General features: G+C 34.1%; 1 protein-coding gene across 4 annotated transcripts in view; it reads right to left on the bottom strand.

The window, feature by feature from the left end:
* Positions 1-24,818, bottom strand: part of LRBA (LPS responsive beige-like anchor protein) — a 742,782-nt gene that overhangs the window by 557,005 nt on the left and 160,959 nt on the right. For all 4 annotated transcript variants that reach the window (XM_073892352.1, XM_025874296.2, XM_073892351.1 and 1 more), the window contains 5 exons: positions 23,568-23,660; positions 22,460-22,568; positions 21,976-22,057; positions 18,711-18,834; positions 17,999-18,191 (listed from right to left, as the gene is read on the bottom strand). In XM_073892352.1, the coding sequence (XP_073748453.1) occupies positions 17,999-18,191; positions 18,711-18,834; positions 21,976-22,057; positions 22,460-22,568; positions 23,568-23,660 (601 nt within the window). The remainder of the gene's footprint in view (positions 1-17,998; positions 18,192-18,710; positions 18,835-21,975; positions 22,058-22,459; positions 22,569-23,567; positions 23,661-24,818) is intronic.

Genomic DNA, 24,818 nt, shown 5'->3' on the forward strand with positions numbered 1-24,818 from the left:
TCAGGAAGAGATTCCCTGAAGAGTGACACCAACCCATTTACTACAAGGGATGGTTACACAAATTCAGGAATAGATCTAGACTGAAAAATATAAAAAATACTAGAAAAGCTGTATCTGCTGATGAAGTAGCTGCTGGCACATTTGTGGCAGAGTTGGAAGAAGTTGATTAGGGAGAAGGACACCAAGCCACCTGGCTGGCTCAGTCGGTAGAGCATGTGACTCTTGATCTTGGGGTCATGAGATTAAGCCCCATGTTGGACGCAGAGATTAAAAAATAAAATCAAATAGCGTGGCAGAAAAATTAAAAATAAATAAATAAATAAATATTTTAAGAAACTTTTTTTTTTTTTTTAAAGGAAAAGGACACCATCCAAAGCAAGTCTTCAACTGCAATGAGACTGGGCTCTTCCGGAAGATGTCCAATAGAACCTACATTCATAAAAATGCAAAGGAGGCACCAGGGCATAAAACATAAAACATACAGATAAACTCTGGTACTATGTGGCAACACTACAGAGCATATAATAAAGCCAGGCATAGTGTACAGAGCAAAGAACTCACATGCTCTCAAAAATAAAAACGAGGGGCGCCTGGGTGGCTCAGTTGGTTAAGCGACTGCCTTCGGCTCAGGTCATGATCCTGGAGTCCCGGGATCGAGTCCCGCATCGGGCTCCCTGCTCAGCAGAGAGTCTGCTTCTCCCTCTGACCCTCTTCCCTCTGGTGCTCTCTATCTCTCATTCTCTCTCTCTCAAATAAATAAATAAAATCTTTAAAAAAATAAAATAAAATAAATAAAAACGAAAAGTATATGCCCATGTTCTGGCAATATAATCAGAAAGTTTGAGTGTCAACCATCTTGTTAATGAAATGGTTCCACCAATGCTTCATCCCAGAAGTGAAAAAAAATACTCAGAAGAGGAAGGGTTAGAATTTAAAGTCCTATTATAGACAATGCACCTGGTCACCTTGAAACCTGAATTTTGGTATTGAAAATTAAAACGTTAAGATTGCATTTTTACCTCCAAATATAACCTCACTGCTTCAGCCCCTTGACCAGGACATCATTTGGTTTATCAGTGCCACATTCATCCATCTGGTATCTGATTACATTTGATCAGCAACTGACTAAGACCCTAATCTGGACATAATGCAATGCTGGAAATCATTCATTATTGCTGATGCAATAACATTCATCAAGGCTTCAATGGATGAATTCAAACCAGAACCTGTAAATGCCTGCTGGAAGAACTTATGAAGTCATGAACGATTTTAAAGGATTCCCAGGGCTGATGGAGAAGTCAGGAAAATTATTCATTCAGCAAGACAAGTTAGTGGAGAGGATTTGCTGAAATGCTTGATGATGAAGTGGAAGAATATATGAAAAGCCACTGAAAAGTGTTAAAAAATGAGGAATTGAAAAAACTTGTTGAATCATCTACAGAGGAAGAAGAAATGGAAGCAGAACCAGCAATGCAAACATACAAAAATTTGCCTAAGTATTTCAAATGGCACAGCAATAAAGGACAAAATTATGGAATATGATCATCTGAAGGAAGAGAGCATTAAAGTCACACATCTGATCACCGAAGGATTACAACTTCTGCAGCAAATCTTTGATGCATTAAAAATAAAGTCAACAACTTCCCATTACAATGTTCTTCCAAAAGGTTTTTTGCAAAAACAATCTTCCAACTATCAAGTATTCCCAACCATTGACATCACGTGCTCCTGACATCCAATCTCCAACAATGATCCAGGATCACCTGAAGCAGATGATCCTCCTTCTGATGTATTGTCACAAGGTCAACAATAGCCCTAATGCAATATCACAATGCCTACATATATACACCTCACCTCATCACATCACATAGGCATTTTATCATCTCACATCATCACAGGAAGAAGATGAGTACAATAAGTTATTCTGAGAGACCACATTCTCATAACTTATTATAGTATATTGTTATACTTGTTCTATTAATGAATAGTACTAAACTCCGTATATATTATGTTTTTTCCTATACATACATACCTATAATAAAGTTTTATTTATAAATTAGGCACAGTAAGAGTGTAACAACAATAACTAATTATAAAATAGTTCAGGCAGCAACTGGGGTCTTGGAACAAACACATTCCCTATGGGTAAGGGGGAACAACTGTAGGGTGTTACACAGAACTGACCTACTCTACTGTTTATACTTAATTTAAGGAATTTCTCTTGTATTTCTATTGCCCTCTTCAGAGCCAACAGAAGATACATATTTTTGCTATCACAAATTATCTCATACAGATCTGTTTTCATGATGCTTTTGCTAGTATTCATTAAGTTACAATTTAAGTCAACTTATGTTGACTATCAACATAGTCTTTTTAACCATTTGATATGAGACTCTTCATTCTAAAGATAAAGTGTAATTTTGTGTAATATATTTTTGTCACCTTCTATCTATATTCAAGACTAGCAGACAAACTTTCAACTGGACGTACAAAAAGAGAGCTCGGGGTACCTGGATGGCTCAGTCAGAAGAGTGTGGAACTCTTGATCTTAGGGTTGTGAGTTTGAGCCCCATGTTGCGTGTAGAGACTACTTAAGTAAACTTTATTTTTTAAGATCTTATTTATTTGAGAGAGAGAGAGATCAAGCGCAAGCTGGGGGGAGGGCAGAGGGAGAGGGTGAAGCAGACTCCCCGCCAAGCAGGGAGCCTGACATGGGGCTCGATCCCAGGACCCCAGGATCATGACCCAAGCCGAAGGCAGACGCTTAACCAATAAGCCACTCAGGCTCCCCTAAATGAACTTTAAAAGTAAGTATATAAATAAGAAGAAGATTAAAAAATATCATTTAATGTTAAAATTTCAAGAGCAAAAGATGGTTTATATAATATATATTTCAGGGGCACATGGGTGGCTTAGTAGTTTAAGCACTGGATTCTTGATCACAGCTCACGGCTTGATCTCAGGGTCATGAGTACAAGCCCCACCTTGAACTCCACACCCAATGTGGAGCCTACTTTAAAATAATCATAATCATAATCATAATACACATTTCAATTCAAAGCAATGTACACTTTCCTAAAGTACATCCTGAATCTGCCACAGAGAGTGTCTTTCCTTCTGTATTATACAGATTTGCAGTCAAATCTGTTTTAAATAGTGCTTTGTATTTCCTAAGCAAACCAACTTGTTTATTATTTCTTCTGTAAATATGAATACTAGAAATTCTTTAAAAATTCTGAACCTGATTTTGGAATTTTTCTTTAATTTACCTCAATACTCTAAAAGCTAAATGGCAACTGAGCAATTATCATTGTTGTTATCTTTTTTGATACCGTTTTTCCTAAAGGTATTTGTGACTGATAATTCCTAATTAATTACCAGATATTGTTCTAAATTACCCAGCTAAAAGACTAGTCATTAATCTTCACAATCATTTGATAGCTAATCTATAGCTGTTTGTAATGTTTGGAAAGCACTTCAATAAACTACTAGAGTTAAAGATACTCATGAGCTAATAACTACATTTATTTTGCCATTACTTTCAGCTTAATTGGTACTCAAATTTACTAAGAGATAAAAGATAATACATCAAAGATTAACATTATTAATCCATATATTTAAAAGATTTTAACTTATAAAAACTGAGACTTTTAAATGTTAAAAGTTTAAGAACTGGCCTTTTTCTTCAAGCAAATGCATCTTTTCATGGTATGTTATTTTCCTATGGAAATATCAGCTGAATATGACACACTAACTTCTAATTCTCAGGTTGCCAACATTTCATAGCTGATAAATATGGTATTTTTAAAAACAGCTGAATCTTCCTACATGGGATATCAATCAGCATAGCTCAAAATGATCACTACCACACAAGAGATCTTTTATAGAGGCTCTAATCCCACAGCTTGCAACAACAATGGTATAAGGTAACAGATACAATAAAGTCAAGTTATTAATATTTATCAGGTTATAAATATTTACTATCTATTTTATACAAAGCATCTTGGTTACAAATCTGAATATTCCGGTTAAACCTAAGTTCTTAAATGCTACCTTAATACAATCTTAATGGAGGGGTATCAAGAATAAGGCCCAGGCTATAATAAGAAAACTACTTAAGAGAATTATTTAAAAAAAAATCAGCTATTAAAAAAAAAAGGTGGGTTTGTTTTTGTTTTTTTTTTAAGTAGGCTCCACGTCGAGCACGGAACCCAAGGCAGGGCTTGAACTCATGATCCTGAGATTGAGACCTGAGATGAAATCAAAAGCCACCCAGACGTCCCATAAAAAAAATTTTTTAAGTTTAATAACAAAGAGGAACAATCCTGTGAGGAAAACAAGTCGTATATATAATATGCACTATACATTCACCATATAATAAACTGAAAAGCACTGTTTGAATAGGGTAATATATTTTGATAGGGTTCAGAACACACTACCACGGGGCATCTGGGTGGCTTAGTCGTTAAGCGTCTGCCTTCGGCTCGGTCATGGTCTCAAGATCCTGGGATCAAGTCCCGCATCGGGCTCCCTGCTCAGTGGGAAGGCTGCTTCTCCCTCTTCTACTCCCCCTGCTTGTGTTCCCTCTCTCGCTGTCAAATAGATAAATAAAATCTTTAAAAAAAAAAAAAAAAAGAACGCACTACCACAAAATATGGCACATCAGCATACTGAGTATTTTAAGATGAAGGAAATATAAGAAAAAGCAGGTGCTGGAGGAACTATCTGACCTCTCTGATCTCCCCCGCTCTCCAAAGCCTCTCATGTGACAGGTGTCCTCTCTAAACCCTAGAGGAAAGGAGCATTCCTTATGCCGAAAAGAATCCAAATGAACAGGTCTTGCTAATTTTCCCCCAGTTTACTACCCTTAACTCATACCCTCTGTCCTATTGTGTTTTTTCATGACTTTTCACTCTTCATCAAACCTAGTATAAAAACACTCAGGTTTAACCCTTTCTTTGGGTCTTTCATTTTCTTATAAAGGCTCCCTTGTAACATAAAACATATTAAATACATATGCTTTTTTTCTGTTAATCTCTATTTGTCAGTCTAATTTTCAGGCCCCGCCAGGGACTCTAGGAGGGTCAAGGAAAAAGTTTTTCCTCCCCTACAATTCACATGATTTTAATATAAAACAATTATGTAGGGGCAACTGTATGGGGTAGTTGACTGAGCCTCTGACTCCTGGTTTCAGCTCAGGTTGTGATCTCAGGTTCGTGAGATCGACCCCCGTGTCAGACTCCGCGCTTAGCGCAGAGTCAGCTTCATATTCGTTCTCTTTCCCTCTGTCCTTCTGCTCATGCTCTCTAAAATAAATAAATCTTAAAAAACAAAAAACAGTATGTAGTGTGTTTCCTCCTACCACTAGTCCTCACCTGCATAATTTCCAACAATCAAGGGATCAGTCATTAATTTATAATGTATCTTCCCAGCGTATTTTCGTGCATATACACACAAATTCTCATTTTCCTACTCGTTTTACTAATATGCACTATACATACTGTTCCATACTTTTTGTCACTTATATCTTAGTGAACTATCTCAGGATAGTTTCAATTTGCAGTCCCTTGCAAATAAGTAAGTTGAGTCTCTTTTTATATATCTAAAGTAATTTGTTTTTTTGGATAGCAAAGGGGGGGAGGGAGGGACAGGTTGAGAGAGAGAATCCTAAGCAGGCTCCACACCCAGCACAGAGCCTGACGCTCAATCTCACGACCCTGAGATCATGACCTAAGCTGAAATCAAGAGTTGGATGCTTAACCAACTGAGCCATCCAGGGGTCCTCTAGTAACTTTTAACTTAGTTTTCTATGAATGTTTGAATATGTCTTTTGTCCATTTTTCTATTGGACTTTCTTTTTCTATCTTTCTCTAGGAGAACTTTATATGTTAGCAATGTTACCTTTGCTCTGGTTCTAAATAATTTTTTTCCAATTTGTCATATGATTTTGACTTTGCTTATGATATTCAGTTTGGTTTTTGATCACAAAGATTTCTGTTTGTTTTAATGGAGTAAAAACTATTAGCCTTTCTTTTCTCTTTAATGGTTCTAGATTTTAAATTATAGAAAATTCTTACACAATCTAAGGCTACAGAAGAATACTCTGTATTTTCTTTTAGTACTTATTTATGGCTTTTCTCCCCCCTATTTAATTAATCCATACTTTAAATTCCCTGATGCTCCAACTTTCCCCCCCCAGGTCAATCTTCTATTGTCCCAACACCATTTATTGAATAGACCATCTTTTCCCTGCTGACTTGAGATGCATCAGTTATAATATACTAAAGACTTTATGAAATTTCCTGTATTTCTGGATTTTCTTTTCTGTTCCCCCTGGTCAGCCTATCTTGTCATGTATCAATACTACACTTTTTAAATTACTGACATGTGGTAATATGTTCTAGTATTTGGTAGAGTCAATCCCCTCTCATTGCTTGTTACAGAGGTTTCCTGGATATTTTTATGTGTTTTGCTGTACTTTTCCTTAATAATTAAGCTTGGACAATTAATTAGTTTTCTCCCCACCAAAAGAAATATGATTGGTTAGTATTTTCTTGATATTTCACTAATTTTATAAACTATCCAAAAGAAATGTTAAGTTATTACAACTTTATGATGTTGAGTCTTCCTATTCTAGGAAATATGTTTTTCCATTTGTTCATGCTTTTTGTGTACCCTTTGGGAATATTTTAAACATTTTTTAAGGTTTTATGTATTTGTCAAAGAGAGAGAGAGCACAAGCAGGGGGAGCAGCAGACAGAGGGAGAGGGAGGAGTAGCAGGCTCCCCGATGAGCAAGAAGCCTGATGTGGGACTTGATCCCAGGACCCTGGGATCATGACCTGAGCCGAAGGCAGACACTTAACTGACTGAGTCACCCAGGCGTCCCCACTTTGGGAATATTTTAAAGACTTTTGCAAATAATTTGAAGTGTAGTTTAGAGATAAATATATTACTGGAAAATACAGAAATTACATGATTTGCCTAAAAATACCTGGAAGCACCTGGAAGTAGCAGGATGATGCTGACATTCAAGTTTGGACTTTAGTAATAAATACTCATTTGCAAAACAGAGAAAGATTAAGGACACAGAGAGATGACATGCAGAAAAAATTTTTAAAAAGATGTGTAAAAGAATGGATGGTCAAAGAACACGACTCATTTAAGACACTGAGTAAAGCAGTAAAGCAATAAAATTAAAGGATTTCTAGGCATGAACAATAAAAAGAGTAAATAAGCATATAAATGGTAAGCAGGTATTAGACTATTAAAGGCTTTGCAAACCATGAGAAGGAGACAAAACTTTATCGTATAGGTTAAGGGCAAACTTTATTTATCCATGACTTGAAAAGGCAACTATATGATCTACCACAGAGAAATTAAGAAATTATTTTCAAATGGATTTGACTTGTATACCCTACTATTCTACTCATATGAAGCTTAAAATAAACCTCCTACAAAAACAAATGAAAAAAAAAAGAATTTAAAAAAATGGAACATAGTTATATGCAATCTCCCAAGGAAAGACAAAAAGCAAATTTTCAAGTAGAAAAACTATTTTTGCTAACATTGACAAAGATTCTCTCCTTGACCACACTTCTGTCAGGTTCCTCTGAACCCTCTTCTCAACCAGGCCCTGTCCTTGCCAGCATCTCTGAGTTTCAGCAAGAATTCTGCTAAGTCGGGTTAGAAAGAATCTCCACCCTCAATATCTGATCACCCTGAAATCTGATGGAATTTTTCAACCCCACCATCCCCCAAGTGACACCTGATCAACCTGACCTGCTTTCAGAAAGAAGTCTGTTGAACCATTATCTCCCCTGCCCGAGATGTTTCCTCTTATTTTCTACTCACTGAGCCTCTTCCCCACTCCTACCCTGCTTCTTAGCCATAAATCCCCACTTTTCTTTGTTGTATTCAGAACTGAACCGAGTTAGACACTCAAGTCTCTTTTCCCTTGTTGCAATAGTTCCTGAATAAAATCTTATTTTAGTGCTTTAACTGATGACACTGATTCTCTTTAACAGTATCATATATATATATATATATATAATCCTACACATATGCTATATTAAATAATGCTATTCAATCTCAAAGGCTTTAAATTAATTTTCAGTGTATATATATTTTTTTTTTAAGATTTTATTTATTTGTCAGAGAGAGAGAGCAAGAGAGCACAAGCAGGGGGAACGGCAGGCAGAGGGACAAGCAAGACTCCCCACTGAACAAGGAGCCCAATGCAGGGACTCGATCCCAGGACCCTGGGATCATGACCTGAGCCGAAGGCAGACACTCAACGACTGAGCCACCCAGGAGCCCTTAATTTTCAATGTATTTTTAAAAATTATCTTCCCCAATTTTTCTGAACACAGTTTTGGAGAAATCCAGAATATGAAAAGTAAACTAATTCACTCAACCATTTCCTTCTAGAATTTTAAGTGGTCTAATATGCAGATGTTACATCAAAGTTATATCAATTTTTGGTCTGAAGTTCACCTTTATTTTAGTAAGCAACCCTAATAAATCGGAAAAAAAATTTATTCTTTCAAACTATGATTTGTGAGCAACACTTCCTTATTAACACCAAGTGAAGATGCAATTTAAAGAGAGGCTTTCCAATCACTTAGTACTTTCTTAATCTCTATAAATACCATATTAACACATGGAAACATTGTACAATTTAAAATACACATTTAAAAGAATATATTCTACGGGAGCCAGGGTGGCTCAGTCGTTAAGCATCTGCCTTCGGCTCAGGTCATGATCCCAGGGTCCTGGGATTGAGTCCCGCATTGGGCTCCCTGCTCAGCGGAAAGCCTGCTTCTCCCTCTCCCACTCCCCCTGCTTGTGTTCCCTCTCTCGCTGTGTCTCTCTCTGCCAAATAAATAAAATCTTTAAAAAAAATAATAAAGAATAAAAGAATAGATTCTACCCTCAACTTCCTTAGAATATGAGAATTTCTATGTAAATCAACAGTTGCTCCCCAGTTCCACAACATGCTTAAAAATACACATGTAATAAATACCAAGTTAGGTTCATTTTGGTAGGCAATACCAGATATATTTTTAAATACTTGTAGCAATAGCTGAGATATACAGAATGCTTACTTTATACTGTTTTAAGCATTTGGCATATATTGACACACATAATCTTCAGAGCAACCCTAAAAGTAGGTAGTAGTATTTTCATTTATATGCATCAAGATAGGAAGCACGGTGACATAAAATATCAGTTAATAGGGGCGCCCAGGTGGCTCAGTCATTAAGCATCTGCCTTCGGCTCAGGTCATGATCCCAGGGTCCTGGGATCAAGCCCCGCATCGGGCTCCATGCTCCGCAGGGAGCCTACTTCTCCCTCTCTCACTCCCCCTGCTTGTGTTACCTCTCTCGCTGTCTCTCTCTCTCTCTCTCTGTCAAATAAATAAATAAATAAATAATCTTTAAAAATATATGTATCAGTTAATAACTTACTAATCATTTTTTCAAAAAGCCATCTTGACCAATTCTAAGAACTGCCTAGAAAGGTGCTCTCATGAAAACCTAGAGTACAGATTCTTACAAATTTTTAGATGGTAATTTAGCAATATCTATTAGAACATTTTATTTTTATTTTATTTTATTTATTGGGAGAGAGAGCACTCACGTGCAAGCAGGGTGGTGGCTGGAAGGAGAGGGAGAGAGAGAATCTCAAGTGAGGCTAGATCCCACAGTCCTGAGTTCATGACCCAAGCCGAAATCAAGACTAGGATGCTTAACCAACTGAGCCACCCAGGAGCTCCTATTAGAACCTTTTAATACATGTGCAGATTCCTGGAATTATAGGAATTTATCCTAAAAAAAATAGGAGATATTTACATAAAAACAGACCCAATACTGCTCAAAGATAAATAAAAGTTAAACTACAGTGTTTATGCAGTGTATTGTAATTTAAATCAAGAGATTTTTAAAATATCACCTCCATGAATTTTTCCAAATAAAATTTTGGAGAATGCCAGAATATGAAAATTAAACTTAAATTATTTACTCAATCAGTCCTTCCTATAATTACAAGTAGCCTGATAGCATTCAGATATTACATCAAGCTCAGCTTTTGCTCTTAACTTTACTTCTCCATAATATGATGTATTATATTATATATACCTAATAATATGTACCCACTGAAATTCATGTAAGTGTGAATAACTTTTGCTCACTTATTATTTTAAGTCATAGACCCATTCTACTTTGTGGCAATACAGGCCTAGACAAAAAAGAGTAAAGTTTTGAGTTCAATTTGTTTAGAAAAAAATGTTTTTGAATAGTTCTCATAATTCAGGATATTCTAAATGCCTTAATTTTTATTAAAGAGTAGAAGCAATCTAGCATACCAAGTGAAAATAGTCTTAATTAATTACTCAAGATAGTATTTAAAGCATTTTAAAAAAGGAAAAGAGGGGTGCCTGGCTGGCTTAGTCAATACTTGATCTCAGGGTCAGAAGTTCAGGCCCCACGGTGGGTGGGTGGACAGTGGACAGTGGACGGAGAAGCTACTTAATTTAAAAAAGAAAAGAAAAGAAGATAAACAATAACAACCTAGAGAATACATAAGAAAATAATGAAATTACAAAGGTTACTCTTAACAGGTACATATTTGAAACCTTAAGACCAAAGTAAACAACACAGGGCAGTTACACTAGAAGACCCTATTACTGCTTATAAAATCTAGTTCAGCTGTTGGAGGAGAGAGATACAGTGACAAACAGCTTCCCTGCTACAAAGGTGGCAGGAAATCTATCAAACTGGACAATAAAATTGCAATTGAGTTTCTTTGGCTTTTTATAGCAGCTAAATGTATCCTGATGTAACTCTGCAAAAGCTATACAATTCTGCAACATTAGTTTTTTACAGACCAGTACTTTATCAAGAACCATGTTATAAATTTATGATATTGAGATTTTAAATGGCTGCAAAAAGAAAAAATAAGCATCACTTCAGTATCACATATATAAAAATATAAAGCTTTAGAATGAATATTTTCAGAGAAAAAAATGTGGTTCCCATGCTTCTGGCAGAATTTTTAACAGCATGCTACAAATTGTTCACCTACTTACTGAATCACTTAAGCTCCATCTTAAACTTTAGTACATACTGATTTGAAGCACCTTAGAATGTCAGTTGCCCATTTTATTTTAAAAATGGATATCAAGATATTAAAAATCCAAAAATAATTAACATGGCAATATTCAAATAAATTATTCTGTATAAACCTTGTGAGAAAAGCTTTCATCAATGAAAAAAATTCACACAAAGAAAACTAAAAGACACTTATTAAACTTTAAAGATAAAAATCACAAGAACCAATTTGTAATTCTAAGCTTTCTTTTCCCCCCTCCCAGGGTTAAGTAAAGCTTTAGCATTTATTTTTTAAAGTACACTTTAACAGCAAGAAGTTTTAAGTCCAGTTTTATTCAGATAAAAATTCTCTACAACTGACTTAATCGGCATTTATTTCATTTTATAATTTTAATCCTAAAACTTAACTCAAAGACTGGTTCTTGAACCAAAATGGGCAAAAGAGGCCTCTCCATAAAATAACTATTTTTTTGTAAAGGTTTTAATATCTGCTTAAAGCCATAAGTCACTGGAGTAAAGACAAAATATAAACTAATTAAAACTGTATGAACTATGTATAATATATACTATAAACATATATAAACTCTAATAGTTTTATGTAACAGCTTTAAATAAGCTAAAATACATATAAACTATATATGATATATACACATAAACTATAAATATATACATATAAGACAAAGCATACTTTGGGTTTTTTGTGTATAAATTGAGTCTAAAAAATACTGGTATGAGAACTACATAAGAATTGTATTTTTCTTTCAACATTCTCTGCACTGTAACATGTTTCCAGAATGACAAAAAAAAGGTTTTCTTTAATAATAATTTAAAAAAAGGATTAAGGGGTCTTAACCGGGGTCCATATTCAATTGATGAAGAATTCCTCTATATCTGTGATACTTTCTAAAGAGCTTATTATATTAGCAGCTTAACGTAGAGGCAGGAAGGGAAGTTAGTAAGAATAATTCCCTGTACTCAGAGGGGCACTCAAAATTAGGGTGCATAAGACTGACTTCAAAACACAAATTTCTGGGAACATCCCATGAGACTGAGATTAAGATTCTGAGGTGAGGTCCAGGAGACTATAATAAAATACACATCCCATGTTACTCTGATGAGTGACTTCCAAACCCTACAGTGTGTGGTGATGACATAGGTGCTTTAAAAAGACAGCTGCTGAAGCTATTTCGTCCATCACTGAGAAGAGAAGACTGAGACACCAAGGCACACACAGGGTGGCATGGTACCATGTGACGGCTGAACTAAAGAGCCCCCAACAATGATGGTGTTAGTCATCCTTCTCCTTCCCACAACAAATATTTAATGTGCAACTGCCAAGTACTTAGCTCTATTCACAGTTCTATGGGAGATATGAAGATGTATAAAACCTTTTGTCCCTGATGATGAGACTACAATGAACAACCAAAAAAAAAAAAAAAAAAAAATGAGAACTCACTTTTAACCAGTCATGTAATATGAGAGATTACAGGATCATCCATAATTAAATAGTAGTCTACATTTGCCCTATTACTCATTACCCCTCTTCTTCGTGTACTAACTCCCAAGCAAACCAACAATTCACCATGCTTTTTCCTCAGCAACACCACCTCTTACCTTTGTCTATGTCAATTCCTCCACCAGTGATTCTCATCACCCCAAACTCTACATGCCCAAATCCTACTTACCTTTCAATGCTGTTGTCAAATGACCACTTTTCTACAAACCTCTCAGATGCCCTCATGTGAAGCTATCCTTATTCCTTCCTGCCTTAGTTTTTTAGTCTTTCTGTACTTATATTATCTCCCATATTAGACAGTAACTTCTTTCAGGATAAGATGTGTTCCTGATTCATCCTTCTATCTTACATAGTAGCTAGAAAGTACTCAAACAGAAGATAGGGAGTTGTGGAAAGGTAAAAAAGGAAAGAGTTAAGGTAGAAAGGGGAAGAAAAGTGGTGGGCAACTGGAGTAAGACCTAGACAGAGAGTAACTGAAAATGAACGAGAGACCAAGAGTACCTAACCACCCAAGAGAGACAGTGGGGAGGAGAGAAGCAGAGACAAAACAAACACAGATTCACTGAGGACAAAACAGAATAAAAGAAACATAGGCTGGGGGAAGGGAGAAGGCAGGGGTACAGAATGGATGGAGGAATGCTGAAGAGAAGAACAGAGAGAGGGATAAGAAAGAAAGAGTGTGGCTAAAAGAAGAAAGAGACAAGCAAAGGGGGGGTGTTAGCTGGCAGTGACAGGGGGCAGCACAGATGCACTCGATACCCACAGGCAAAGCAATAGAGTAAAGGGTAGAGAAGACTGATTAGCTGAAGACTAGGTAGTGAGAGAGAGAGAGAGAGAGGAAGAAAGGAAGTCAGGGGAAGGGGAAAAGGAGGGAGAGAGACAGACACTTAAGATACCAACAGATAATTAACTGCTGTGAATTCATTCATACATACTGTATGAAAAACTGTCATATAAGTGATTTAGCTAGCTAAATCATGAAAAATATAAAGGATTTGGTTAAGTGCAAAGGAACACAAAGCCCATGCCATGAATAAACAAAAATGAAGACTTAACAAAGAATGATATACTTTAAAAAGACTAGAACCAACAAAGAGCAGAGATTTTTGCCAAGTGAAACAGTGGAAGGTAAGGTAGGAAATCCTTTTTTTAAGGGAAAATGAAAGATTAGGTAGAAAAAACTATTTTGTTAAAAAAGAAACTTACCTTAGTTCCCTTTTTATGAAAATTTGAACAAAGTGTTTATGGAAGGAGTAACATTATATAAATTATTTTTAGCTTAATAAATCTAGAGGAAAATAATACCTAAGGCTACTGACCATCAGAAATATGCAAAGTCAAAGTGATCTAGGCATATATAAAAAACTACATACAAAATCACTGAGGGGGGAACTTTAACATAGGCAGAAGACAAAACCTTGCAAAAAGTGTCATGGATTAGAGGATGGAACATTACTTAGGATCTAGCAATTCTACTCCTATTTATACGTCCTAGAGCAGTGCTCTTTTCAAATTGAAGATAATTCAGCTGGCAGATCACAGAATCAACTTGCTGGGGCTTCATCAGCATTTTTAAACAAAAAAGAAAACATAAGAATGCATCCCTATAAACCAAAGTTGAGTAAGGGCAAATACTATGCCCTGAAACCTATGTTTCAGGTGTATGAGAGGAAAGGGTTTGTGTGCGTGTGTCTACATACATATATGGTCACTATAAATTTCTTACTGTGAGCCACAGTTATAAGGAGTATGAAACTGATAACTCTAGTAAAACCATTGCCTTTGAGCACTTCAGTTATTCACAGCATGGTAAACAAATGAACCAAAGCTATATGTAACAATAAAAAAAAAAACTTAAAAATAAAAGGTTTCACAGAGAAAAAAGTAAGTAACAGAAGCGTCCACAAAGTACGATGTCATTTTCATAAAATATAAAAATAGGGAAAATCTGATAATATATCATTTAGGAATATATTTTCTTTAACTTTTTTAAGAAGGAAATGATAAAATTCAAAATGGTGATTAGGTTTGGGGTGGGGATTGGATAGGGAAAACCACACAGCATGTTAAGCTGGGTAGTCACAATTCTTCCTTGTAACACTTCAAAGCATATATGCTACACAAATTATTGGGGATATAAGTAATTCCTCATTTTAAAAGTTGAATTTATATCAAACATGAAGTGACTTGGGGCCTGAACTAGTATGCTGACAATGAGAATGAAAACAAAGAGATAACCAGGAAAAATGATAGAGCTTTAACAAAGGAAAATAGTCATTAAACATTTAATTCTATTTCCTGTGATTTCTTTCATTAACTTCACATATATATCCTCATTTACAATTTCTATATTAGACATTGATAGTTAAGAAAAGTTTAGAAACTTACCTGAGTTTATACAACTAAAAATTACTATAAACCAGAATTCAAACGCAGAACTAACCTGTGTCCAAAGCCCATATTCTCTTTATTGCTTTCACAACTGGACTGGTAACTGGATATAAATGCTCAAAAGTTCAAAGATAACCTGAGGTACTTCCTAGTCCAACCTCAAGAGACTAGACTAATGGCCCTAAATTCCCTATGGCTTCAGCAGTTCTCAAGATGTTTTGTCTCAAGATGCTTTATACTCTTAAAAAAGTACTGAGGCTCCCCAAAACTTTTTATTTATGAGTTATATCTATTACTACTTATCATATTAGAAATTAAGAGTAACAAATTTTACAAATATTAATTCATTTCAAAATAACAATAAAGCCATTGTATATTAATATAAACACTTCTTTAAAAATGACTTTTTCAAAACAAAAAATAATGAGAAGAGTGCTAGGATTTCACATTTTTGCACATCTCTTTACATTCTAGCTTAATAGGAGATGGTTGCATTCTAATATCTGCTTTTATATTCAGTCTGTTGTATTATATACTGTTTTGGTTTATGTATATGAAAAAAATCCACTTTCAAATAGATATATAACTGGGAAAGAAGGACCTCATAACCTTCCTAAAAAGGTCTCCCAGGTTCCTGATGTCTTCAGGCTGTACTTTTACAATATTACTGCTCTAAAGGTTATATTCCTCTAGCCATCCTTACAAGCAGAAGTGCATACAAAAGCACTGAATTAACATACACCATTTTGAAAATCTGCAAAATCTAATTTATACTGGCACTCTGCTAACCTAGAATTCCCCCACATAGATCTGAAATCCAATCCAAATGTAATATAAGACTCAATCCTGTTTTCCTCATGATCTTTGGTAAAGAGGTAAACAATACTAGCAGAAAATTAGTCCAGATTGCAGCAGCCTTCTATAATAAAAATCAAAAGATCTGGGCATCAGCACAAACTAAATTAAGTTACACAAGAGATGGCAAACAGTTTCTGTTAAGTACCAAACAGCAAATACCTTAGGCTTAGGAGCCATACAGTCTCTCTTGCAAACACTGAATACTTATGGCATGAAACCAGCCAGAGAAAAATATATAAATAAATGGAAGTGGCTGTGTTTCAATAAAACTTCATTTATATAAAAACACATCAGGCTAGATTTGACTCTCAGGCCATATTTGGCTGAACCCAACCTTAGACTAAACTGGTAAGCTCAAAAACGGAGTGACTAAAAGCCATTTTATAAAATCAAGTCTTTGTCTTATTTAGCACTGGATGATTCTCAAACATAAATTAGTAGAGTGGTATCTTCTAATCTAAACTACCTTTGTAAATCGTTACAACAGTAACGTACATTTCTCTCATTAAGGAGAAAGAGGAATAAATAACTCTTAAGTACTTTCAAATAACTAAAAGTTATTCAAACACCTAAAAACATATATTTAGAAAATGACGATATACTCCAAAGAATGGCAAAATATTACAGAGAAATAACTATGATAGTCAATAAAACACTTAAAGATATATAAAATTTATCATATCTATTCTTTATTCCTTCTAGTCAATTTATAATTTATATAATTATATAATTACAATCTTTGTGAATAAAGAGTTGTTAAACAAGATATAAAATGCATAAACCATAAAAGAAACTAACAAATTTTACTGCATTATTTGAAATGTAAAATCTCCTCAGAAGATAAATATAAATTTATCTTACCATTTCTAAAAATTAAGTTGTTAAGCCACAAATTGGCAGAAGATATTAATAAATAATAGAGCAAGGAAGAGCTTAAGGCAAGAATATATGTGTAAAGCTCCCATGAAATAAGAAGTTATAAATTTAAAATTATCACGACATAGCATTTAAAATTCATCAAATTTGCAAATCTTAAAACTCCAGTTGTACCAAGTGATAAGGTGACGTGAAGCAATAACTTATACATCACTGGAGAGCATGGAAATGGATATATCACCTTGGAAAAAAATTTGCATTATCATCTAATGTTCAACATCTGCATCTTACAAGTCAGCAAGTCCACTTCTAGGAACATATAGAGAGAAACTTCCAAATATATACAAAATGTATCAAAAATGTTCATTGACTGGTAAATGGATAAAGCCATACCATAGAATACAACACAACTGAGAAAATAAACACAGCTACATGGGTCAATGTGGATGAATCTCAAACAATGACAAGTGAAAACAGCAAGCTACAGAAAAATGTGTTTAATATGATACTATTTATATTAAGTATAAACATGAAAAATAAAATTCTTTATTAATAGTTTAGACATGTGTGTGTTGTTAAAAATATACATAAGAAATAGAAATAATGTAAACACCCAAATTAAGCTTAGTAGGGAAGGAGAGAGGGGCTAACAATGATAGACAAAGCAACTGGGATGGAGAACCTAGCACCATAAATACTGGTAGATACATTATTCTTTATGCCTTTTTGTGTGTCTAGAATATTTCATGAACAATTTCAAACAAAAGCTATACATAAATAACTAATTTACACTGGCTTAGGTTAAAAAAAAAAAAAAAAGACCAGCAGATTCTTCCAAATCAATTTTTTAACTGACTATAATGTGAGCAAAGGGCAAACATTAGCCTGAGCTTTTCTATTTACCCAACCACCTTACATTATTAGAATAACGTCTCATCTTTGAATATACTGCGCCACCTTGTGTTCAAAAGCTTCAAACTACCCTAAAACAGAGAATAGTATCTGCAAAAATGGCTACTTTAAAATATAAGTTCCTTTATGCTGTGGCTTGAGGTTTCACTTTATTAAGTTAAGCATACATAAAATAACACTTGAAAAACCCATTTTGAGTCTAAAGAAATTGGAAAAACTTTATTTTTTTAGTGATTCCCTTTTTTAGTTGTTCCTTTCACTGTGCTTTCAGAGAATGAGTAAAATCAAAATTATAGACATTTAAAACACTACAATGTTTTCATAAAAAAACTTACCTTTGAATGTGTGATTGATAAGGTGTCTACCCACACACGCCAGCCACCCCATTCATATTTGACTGCATGGTAAAGTAGGATTCTGAATATGGCATACACCATTTCTGTTATCTTTTGCTCATCAGAATTCGTAGGATTGAAATAGCAAAGAGAAAGCATCCATTCTTGCCATACAGAACACTGTAGCAAGCTCCTGAAAATTGTAAGAGGATACTGAATTACTGAAAAAAAAAATACTCATCTCTAAGAACTTTTTTTTTTTAAAGATTATTTATTTATTTGACAGAGAGAGACACAGCGAGAGAGGGAACACAAGCAGGGGGAGTGGGAGAGGGAGAAGCAGGCTTCTCGCCAAGCAAGGAGCCTGATGCGGGGCTCAATCCCAGGATCCTGGGATCATGACCTGAGCCGAAGGCAGATGCTCAACGACTGAGCCTCCTAGGCGCCCCTCATCTCTAAGAATTCTAAAAAGTAAAAGTTTAAAACAAACCAAAAAAAGGCACCTCTATGTATGTATTAAAACAATTAAAGATGGTAGTACTGAAAACTCAATTTAAATGCATGGTACATTATTTATATACCGCTAATGAGAAAAGCATATGGAAAATTCATTTCACAGTATTTTTAAAAACAATTCTTAATTAGAAAAAAAATGGGTTTATTCAAACCTGGACTTGAATAGTGCAAATAATTGCTTTCTGATCCCACTTACCTTCTGTTTTCTCTACTGTTATTAAAAAGTTTAATCATGTCAGAAAGAAAGGCTCTGCGAACTTCCATGCTCTCTGGGCAATGGGGAGAATTTCGAAGTAGGGTTGCAATTACTTTTAGTATCTCTGTAAGATAATTCATAAATTAGTAAAAACCAAAATATCACAAAAAAATTCATGATGGAAGATCCTTAATATATTTCTCTGTTTCCCTGACATATATGTCTACTGAAAACATCTGTTTTTGTGTTATAAAAAAAATCATCTGCAGAAAAGAATGACAATACATTCATTAGAAAGCATCCATAAGAAAGGGATTTTATTTTGTCATTACAAATGTATAAAAGTTGAACTTTAAAAATTTTTAAACTTGAATTCTACATTAAATCTAATTAAATTATAAATGAATTAAATAACAGTAAAACTACGGACTACTGACAACTCTCACAATCTCTGCCAAATAGTAAAGTTGATGTTAAAAAAAAAAAAGCTATAATCAAAATCTCAGAAAAGCAGAAAAAATTCTCAGCTTCTTCAATAAAATTCCTGGTATGCATAATATAGCCTTTCCTTTATCATAGTTTTAAAAGCTAGCAAGATTTTCTTCCATGATTTCAAAAATTAAATTAGATTAAAAAAACAAAGGAAATAAAAACCTATTCAACACCCCCAAATAAATACAAATGAAACTGCTACTGTAATGGTCTTAAAGATAACACTGTCTAAATTTCTAATACTTAGCTTTAAGGAAAAAAAAATTCTTTAAAATACATACTTAAATACAGAACTTATAAAGAAACAAAAACAGCTATAACCCTGAATCTGAACTTAAATAATATGTAAGTTTTTACATACCCAATTACAATTTAGAACTTCTATACTAGCCTTTTGCCAAGGTTTTTGGTGATTTTGAAGCAGTAAGTACAAAAGAGCAAATATGAAGATACTTTATCATACAATGAAAGACATTTGGGGAGTAATTTCTGAATTCTTCTAATGACAAACTGAAAATTTCTCTACCTGAACAATGATTACAATGATGATGATAATCATAACAATAATGATGATGATAATAGCCACTAATTTTAAGAAATATGTTATTATGAGGCAATGTTTTAAGAAAATACGGGTATTAACTCATATACAATGATAGCTAAATACTGTTATTATCCCCATTTTAGAGATAAGAAAACTGAGGCACACAGAAATTAAGTAATTTACCCAAAGTCACACAACTATTAAAACATACAGACAAGATTAAAAGCCAGGCAGCCACTCTGGAAAACAGTACGGAGGTTCCTCAAAAAGTTGAAAATAGAGTTACCCTACGACCCAGCAGTTGCACTACTGGGTATTTACCCCAAAGATACAAATGTAGTGATCTGAAGGGGTACGTGCACCCCAATGTTTATAGCAGCAATGTCCACAATAGCCAAACTATGGAAAAAGCCAAGATGTCCATCAACAGATGAATGAATAAAGAAGATGTGGTATATATATAATGGAATGTTATGCAGCCATCATAAAACACAAAATCTTGCCATTTCCAAAGACCTGGATGGAGCTAGAGGGTATTATGCTAAGTGAAATAAGTCAATCAGAGAAAGACAAGTATCATATGATCTCACTGATATGAGGAATTCTTAATCTCAGCAAACAAACTGAGGGTTGCTGGAGTGGAGGGGGTTGGGAGGGATGGGGTGGCTGGGTGACAGACACTGGGGAGGGTATGTGCTATAGTGAGCGCTGTGAATCGTGTAAGAATGATGAAACACAGACCTGTACCTCTGAAACAAATAATACATTGTATGTCAAAAAAAAAAATGAAGATAGCAGGAAGGGAAACATGAACGGGGGGAAATCGGAAGGGGAGACGAACCCTGAGAGACTACAGACTCTGAGAAACAAACTGAGGGTTTTAGAGGGGAGGGGGTTAGGGGGAGGGGCTAGCCCGGTGATGGGTATTAAGGAGGGCACATATTGAATGGAGCACTGGGTGTTATACGCAACGAATCATGGAACACTACATCAAAAACTAATGATGTAATGTATGGTGACTAACACAACATAATAAAATAAAATTTAAAAAAAAAAAAAAGCCAGGCAGCCTATGTTTTTAAACACCATACTATACAATGTGTTTTTTCTGAGACAGTATATTACATAAATAATATATTCTATAATTCTTACTTCAACAAGCCATCTTCCCCATAATCACATAAAATATACTTTATATTTATATACATTTACTCGAGATTTTCTTTTTTTAACTCTCTAAAATAATGACATCAAGTCTCCCTGAAGGCTGAGGAAAATTAAACTTCAGACATATGTTTTTAAAACTAGTACTGAAATAGAGTACTACAAACGTAACTCACCACCCAAAAGGTAATTAAATTTCAAAACTCTACAAACCAGTTATTTTAATGTCAATAATCTTAAAAAGCAAGATAAAAACTGTACACTTTGTACAAGTGCTTAAGAAATCTAAATACCAAAGAAAAGACTGTTAAACAAGACGCAGTTCCATAAACAATAAAGAAAGCAGATATTTTTCAATTCCAAACTTGGTATTCTTAACTTGACAATAATTTAAGATGAAAGCTATGACCATGGTTCATGTAATTTGGCCTGACATCACTAAATAGTGCAATCAAAACTTTACCGAAAATCTGAACATACGTTAAATCAGTATCTTACACATACAATTCTTCAAAACCTCTATATAAACATTTCCATATAATCTAAGGTCAATTTGAAGTTACATTCAACATTAACCAAAAATAAAACTAGTATTATATCATTGCCTATAATGAAATACTCTTTGAACAGTATGTTTTCAACCAACTTCAGGTTTTTCCCAGTGACTTTATTAGCAAAAGCTAGTTATTAAAAGTGTAAAAAAGAGGGGAGAAATGGGTGAAAGTACTGAAAGGAAACAAACTTCCAGTCATAAGCTGGGTAAGTTCTAGGGATCTAATATACAATATGGTGACCAAAGTTAACAATACTGTATTGTATAATGGAAAAGCTACTAAGAGAACAGATCTTAAAAGTCCTCAGCACATGTACACACAAAAAATTGTAACTTTGCAGTGATGGATGTGTTAACTAACATCACTGTGTAATCATTTCACAATATATAGATAAATCAGATCATGACGCTCTACACCTTAAACTTATACAATATTATATGTCAAGATTTATATCTTCATAAAGCTGGAAAAAACAAAAACAAGCAAAAATAAAAGTATATAAAATACATACGAGGATTTTGTATCTTTACTGAAGAATCAGGATCCGGATGCTGTTTGTGTATCACTTGAGTACAAATATGCTCTATAAGAATCTACAAAGGTAAAATAGATTATATTAGCATAATCACTGTATTAACTATGGCTATTAATGAACTTTAAGTACAGCACTAATCAATATTAAGTACACAATCCAATGCTATCATGCTAAATATCTTCTGCATTACATGAAATAAATAATTGCAACACTATAACTCTATTTTTACTTAATTACAAAACGAGACATCAATACAACAGAGGAAATACTTAAGAGATGTTCATACTTTTTAATAATTCAGATTAACAGATTTAAGATGCAGCCACATCTCCTTTATAAACTAATTTCAAAACTTTATCAAACCTAAATCACCTTATTTCATCTAGATACTATCAACTAAATTATACAGGTAATCTTAAAATAAGAAATTAGTAAGATTAAATTCTAAATATATTCCTACCTCAAACAAAACATTGTATGTGGTCATTGTGATTAAATTTGTCTGAAGCATGAGTCTTTCTGCTAGCAATGAAAATAATCCATGTCCAAGCATGACTTCAGCTTTTCTTCTGCGATTTCATGAAAAGAAATAATCAAATGCAGAGTATGATTACCCACTACTTAGAATGCAAGTTGGATGAAGAAGACACAAAAATGTTTTTCACATCCCATCAACAAATTCCAACTCAGTAACTCTCCTAATTTTCTTCAACCTAGAACTCCTAAGGTCACAAAATCTTTAAAGAGGGAAATATAAACTACAGCTAGAGCACAGCTGAAGTTCAAAAAAAAAAAAAAATACAAGACTGGCTATGTCACAGCACAGCAAAAATCTCCACAATAATCTCCAGAGCAGTTACTTATTGACTAGTTTCTACTCTCTATCAGCACTGACCTAAGCTCCACTATAGATGATAATCTAAAGCCCAGTAAGTCATTAAGTAGAAAAGCAATGGAGGAAAAGATAGAAGAAATGAAAAAAACATTAAGAAAATGAATACTGTGAAGATAAATATACCAAAATCAAACTTCCAAGCAAAAATTTATGAACTAAAGTATCACAAACTTTAATTCTACCCTAGGATTCATCAAATTTTTTCTGCAAATGGCTGGACAGTAACTAGACACTTTAGGCTTTGTGGACCTTTATTTACAGGCAGCCAACTGGAATCCACATAAAGACCACAGTTTGCCAAAACTTCTCTCTTGCTACAGCTGTTAATTTTTATAATAAACCAACGCTGGTATAAGGAATAATAGGTAGGATATGAATATCTATATTCAGCTAAGAAAAAAAAAAACACAGAAGTTTTAGTTTTCAGTTATCCCTATAGCAGAACATACTATGACAAATACTGAGGTTAAAATGTCAGCTTTATACTACAGATAAAGCAAATGATAATCAACCCACATGAAATGAAGTCTCAATGGTTTCTAAAATTCCATTTATACAAATGTATTCTTATAATGAACAAGTCACATTACTTGTTCATTAATATCCAAAGATTTACAAAATAAAAAAGTAACATACCACAGCCCATTTTAGATTTCATGCATACTATACTCACTTTGGGGCCAGGTGTTTTAAAAAATAGCCCATTGCCTTGAGAGCTTGTACTCTGATTCCTTCACTTGTCGATGCCATAAGTTTATAGATGACACTGAAGGAATTAAAATTAAGAACAAATTACTAAGTATATTTTCCAAAAGTAAAGATTTAAAATATAGAGGTATATATGTGCATTTTAATATATTCAAATTATAAACCTATTTTCAAGTAAGGTATGGGTGAATTTAATATACATTCCTGATATTTAAAACTTGCTTATCAACTATATGCTGTCCCCAAGAAACCCACCTTATATATAAAGACACATATAGATTAAAAGTAAATGAATGGAGAAAAATATAACATGCTAACACTAATCAAAAGAAAACAAAATTTTCGGAAATAATGAATCATGGAACACTACATCAAAAACTAATGATGTAATGTATGGTGATTAACATAATTAAAAACAAAAAACAAAAGAAAACAAGAATAGTTACATTAATTTCAGAGAAAACAGATCTTAAAGTAAGATAAGTTATCAGAGATAAGGGTATTGCTTAATGATAAAGGGGGTCAATTCTCCATTGAGACATAACAGTCTGTAACATGTATGTGCCTAACTATAGAGTATAAAATAATATGGTATAAAAATCAACAGAACTACAAAGAGAAATAATAGATGAATACACTATTCTAGTTGGAGACTTTAAAATTCCTCTCAGAAACAGATCCACTAGGCAGAAAATCAGTAAGGACATAACTGAACTCAACAATACCATCAATGACTATCCTCAATTGACATCTATTGACTTTTTCATCCAGTAACAGTGGGATACACATTTTTCTTAAGCTAACACATAACATTCACCAAGTAGAACACATTCAGGGCTATAAAACATACCTAAACAAATGTAAAGATTAGAAATCATATATTGTTTGCTCCCAGACAACGATGGAATTAAACTAGAAATAAAAAGTAGCAGCAAAATTCCAAAATATTTGGATATTAAACAACACACTAAAAAAAAAAAATAAATAAAAAAACACACACACAATAAGACTAAAAATAACATGTAGGTCAAAGAGGAAATCTTAAGAAAACATAAACATATTTTAAACTAAATGAAAATGGGGTGCCTGGGTGGCTCAGATGGTTAAGCGTCTGCCTTCGGCTCAGGTCATGATCCCAGAGTCCTGGGATCGAGTCCCGCATCGGGCTCCTTGCTCAGCGGAGAGTCTGCTTCTCCCTCTCCCTCTGCCTCTCCCC

The sequence above is a fragment of the Callorhinus ursinus genome, unplaced genomic scaffold, assembly GCF_003265705.2.
Source record: "Callorhinus ursinus isolate GAN/ISIS: 27379988/994484 unplaced genomic scaffold, GSC_fseal_2.0 scaffold4, whole genome shotgun sequence".
Lineage (NCBI taxonomy): Eukaryota > Metazoa > Chordata > Mammalia > Carnivora > Otariidae > Callorhinus > Callorhinus ursinus.